This window comes from Neophocaena asiaeorientalis, unplaced genomic scaffold (assembly GCF_003031525.2).
Source record: "Neophocaena asiaeorientalis asiaeorientalis breed wild unplaced genomic scaffold, Neophocaena_asiaeorientalis_V1.1 scaffold541, whole genome shotgun sequence".
In the NCBI taxonomy this organism is placed as follows: domain Eukaryota; kingdom Metazoa; phylum Chordata; class Mammalia; order Artiodactyla; family Phocoenidae; genus Neophocaena; species Neophocaena asiaeorientalis.
The window spans coordinates 1,587,349-1,590,237 of NW_020172450.1; the positions used below are offsets into that span (position 1 = coordinate 1,587,349).

The following is a 2,889-nucleotide window of genomic DNA, read 5'->3' on the forward strand; positions in this document are numbered from 1 at the left end:
CCCCCCCCCCCACACACACACACACACACACACACACACACACACACACACACACACACACACACACACACACACACACCAGTCCTTTTGCTTCTAACTCCTTAATGTGTCTCAAATCCATCTACTTCTCTCCATCCCCACTGTCGCCAACCTAATTCAGGCCACCATCATCCCTCACCTGGACCACTGCAGGAGCCTCTTAACTAGCAGCCTGTTTCCCATCTCACCTCCTCCTCCAATATGATCTCAACAGCAGAAAGGGTGATCCCTCTAGAACCCAAATATGATTATGTCACATCCCTACTTAAAGCCATCAGAATAAAACTGGATATGTACATCTCTCCATTACCTGGTGAATTAGTCTGCTGGGGCTACCACAACGAAACACCACAGACCAGGTGGCTTTAACAAGAGAAAGTGATACTCTCATAGTTCTGGAGGTGGGAAGTTCAAGATCGAGGTGTCGGCAGGTTTGGCTTCTCCTGAGATCTCTCTCCTTGGCTTGCAGACGCCCATCCTCTTACTGTGTCCTCACAGGGGCTTTTCTCTGTGCATACACATTCCTGGTATTTCCTCCTTCCTATAAGGACCTGAGAGCCCCACCCTTATGACCTCATTTAACCTTTATTGCCTCTGTCAAGGCCTCATCTCCAAATACAGTCACATTAGAGGTTAGACTTCAGCATGTGAATTTAGGGGGGCACAATTCAGTCCTGATACCTAGCCACTGTATACCTCCTGATTCTCACCGATCACCTCTCCATCACTCAGCCTGTATTAGCCTTACTGGATTGTTTGTAGTATCTGGATGGGCCATACTGTCTCTAATCTCTGAACCTTTACCCATGCTGCTCCCTCTCCCTGGATTGCCCTCAACTCTGCTGCCTGCCATTTCCACCTCATTCCTCTCCTACTGGTCATTGCAGACCCTATTTAGGTACCACCTTCTCTGGAAATAACCTGCCTCCTGACTCCTAGTCTGGGTAAAGAGCTCTCACGTCCTCTCTGCTGCCTCCTTCTCATGACATGGAGAGTAATTGCCTGATGGCTCTCCAAGGGTTCTTGTAGACCATGAGGCATTTGAAGGCAGAAGCTGTGTCATTTTGGAGATCTTTTGAATGCCCAAAGCCTAGCACAAGGCTTAGCACAGAGAAGGTGCTCAGCAAACATCCAATGAAAGAACAAACCAACCTGTTTCTTTGCTGAGGAAAGAAGGATGTGGAGTGAACCAGGTCAAGCCACATGAGCAGTGCATTACAACTTAGGATTCCAAATCCCCAGCTGATGAACCGCACCTGAGTACTCCACAAGACAGATGCTAGGTCTGTGCCAAGGAAAGGTCCTGTCCCCAGAGGTTGCTGATGGAGTAAAATCGGGTTTCTCTAGCACTCTGTTGTCCAGATGCCTCTATGACTTTGCTGTTCCATGCATCTACAGAGCAGTGAGAGAGATTTGCATCTCATAGTGCCACAGAAGCCCTAGAGCAGTGGTCCTCAAACTTTATTGTGCTTCAGAATCACGTGGAGGACTTGTTAAAACATGGCTGGCTGGGCTCCAACTCCAGAGTTTCTGATTCAGTAAGTCTAGGTTGGGGCCTGAGGATTTGCATTTCTAACTGGTTCTCAGGTGAATCTCTTGCTGCTGGTCCAGAGACCACACTCTGAGAAGGATCCTTCTGGAATTATAGCAGAAAATAATTCACGTTATGTTGGAAATGGCATAAATGGTAAATGTGTTTACCAGAGCACTCAATCAACTGTCCTTCCGAACTTTGCCGGATAACACCAACATTGCTGAAATTCATGAGACGGGGAACCAATAAGCCAATTTTTCTTTCAAGGTAAAACGGCCCCGGAAAGATATTGTAACCTAATGGTGTGTGTTCTGTTCTTTTTGCAGGTGCGATTAGAGTGGCCAACAGACCTTGCAGTCAATCCCTTGGACAATTCATTGTACGTCTTGGATAACAACATTGTGCTTCAAATTTCTGAGAACAGGCGAGTGCGGATCATTGCAGGGCGCCCCATTCACTGCCAGGTGCCGGGCATCGATCATTTCTTGGTCAGCAAGGTAGCAATTCACTCCACTCTGGAGTCAGCAAGGGCCATCAGCGTCTCCCACAGCGGGCTGCTCTTCATAGCTGAAACAGACGAGAGGAAAGTAAACCGCATTCAGCAAGTTACCACCAATGGGGAGATCTCCATCATGGCTGGTGCCCCCACTGACTGTGACTGCAAAATTGATCCCAACTGTGACTGTTTTTCAGGTATGACCTTTTTAGCAATTCAGTAGCTCCCCCTCTCTGTTTTCAAAAGAAAAACGTGCATCAGAAAAGTCAAAAAAAGAACAAAAGTATTACTTGTAAACATTGGTGCGAGGCACTGGAGAAAGCGATGGATTGGGGGTCAGATAGCTTAGTATCTTGTCCTTGTTCTGCAGCTGACTCACTGAGTGACCCTAGGAAAGCCATAAAACCCCTTCATGACTCACTTCATCTGCTAAGTAGAGAGACCACGTGTCTCAGTTATATCACCTTGCTGTTTTGAAGATAAACTAGTATAATAAAAGTTTTGGTACTCTAAGAAGTTAAGACCACTCTACAAATGTAAGATCATGATATTATTTGTACTTTGGATAAAGGGAAGCTAGGTAAAACCTACATTTACTGATTTAGCTAAGGAAAAAATTACTTCCAATAAGTGACTGGTTTCCAGATTAACAGTGTGTGCTATTTGAAACCCAAAGGGACTAGAAGCAGACTGCTTTCAGGATACAAGGGCAAAATTAAATCTCACAATGGAGGGTTCTCAGGACATCAGTCTGCTACTTACGTTGTTTTTTTTTTAAACCAAAATTTTCTCCATAACCAGTAGCGCCCTTTACTTCAAT

General features: G+C 45.7%; 1 protein-coding gene across 3 annotated transcripts in view; it reads left to right on the forward strand.

The window, feature by feature from the left end:
* The window catches only part of TENM1 (teneurin transmembrane protein 1), a 552,490-nt gene that overhangs the window by 509,386 nt on the left and 40,215 nt on the right, over positions 1–2,889 (forward strand). For all 3 annotated transcript variants that reach the window (XM_024737354.1, XM_024737356.1, XM_024737355.1), the window contains one exon: positions 1,900–2,266. In XM_024737354.1, coding sequence (XP_024593122.1) covers positions 1,900–2,266 — 367 coding nt within the window. The remainder of the gene's footprint in view (positions 1–1,899; positions 2,267–2,889) is intronic.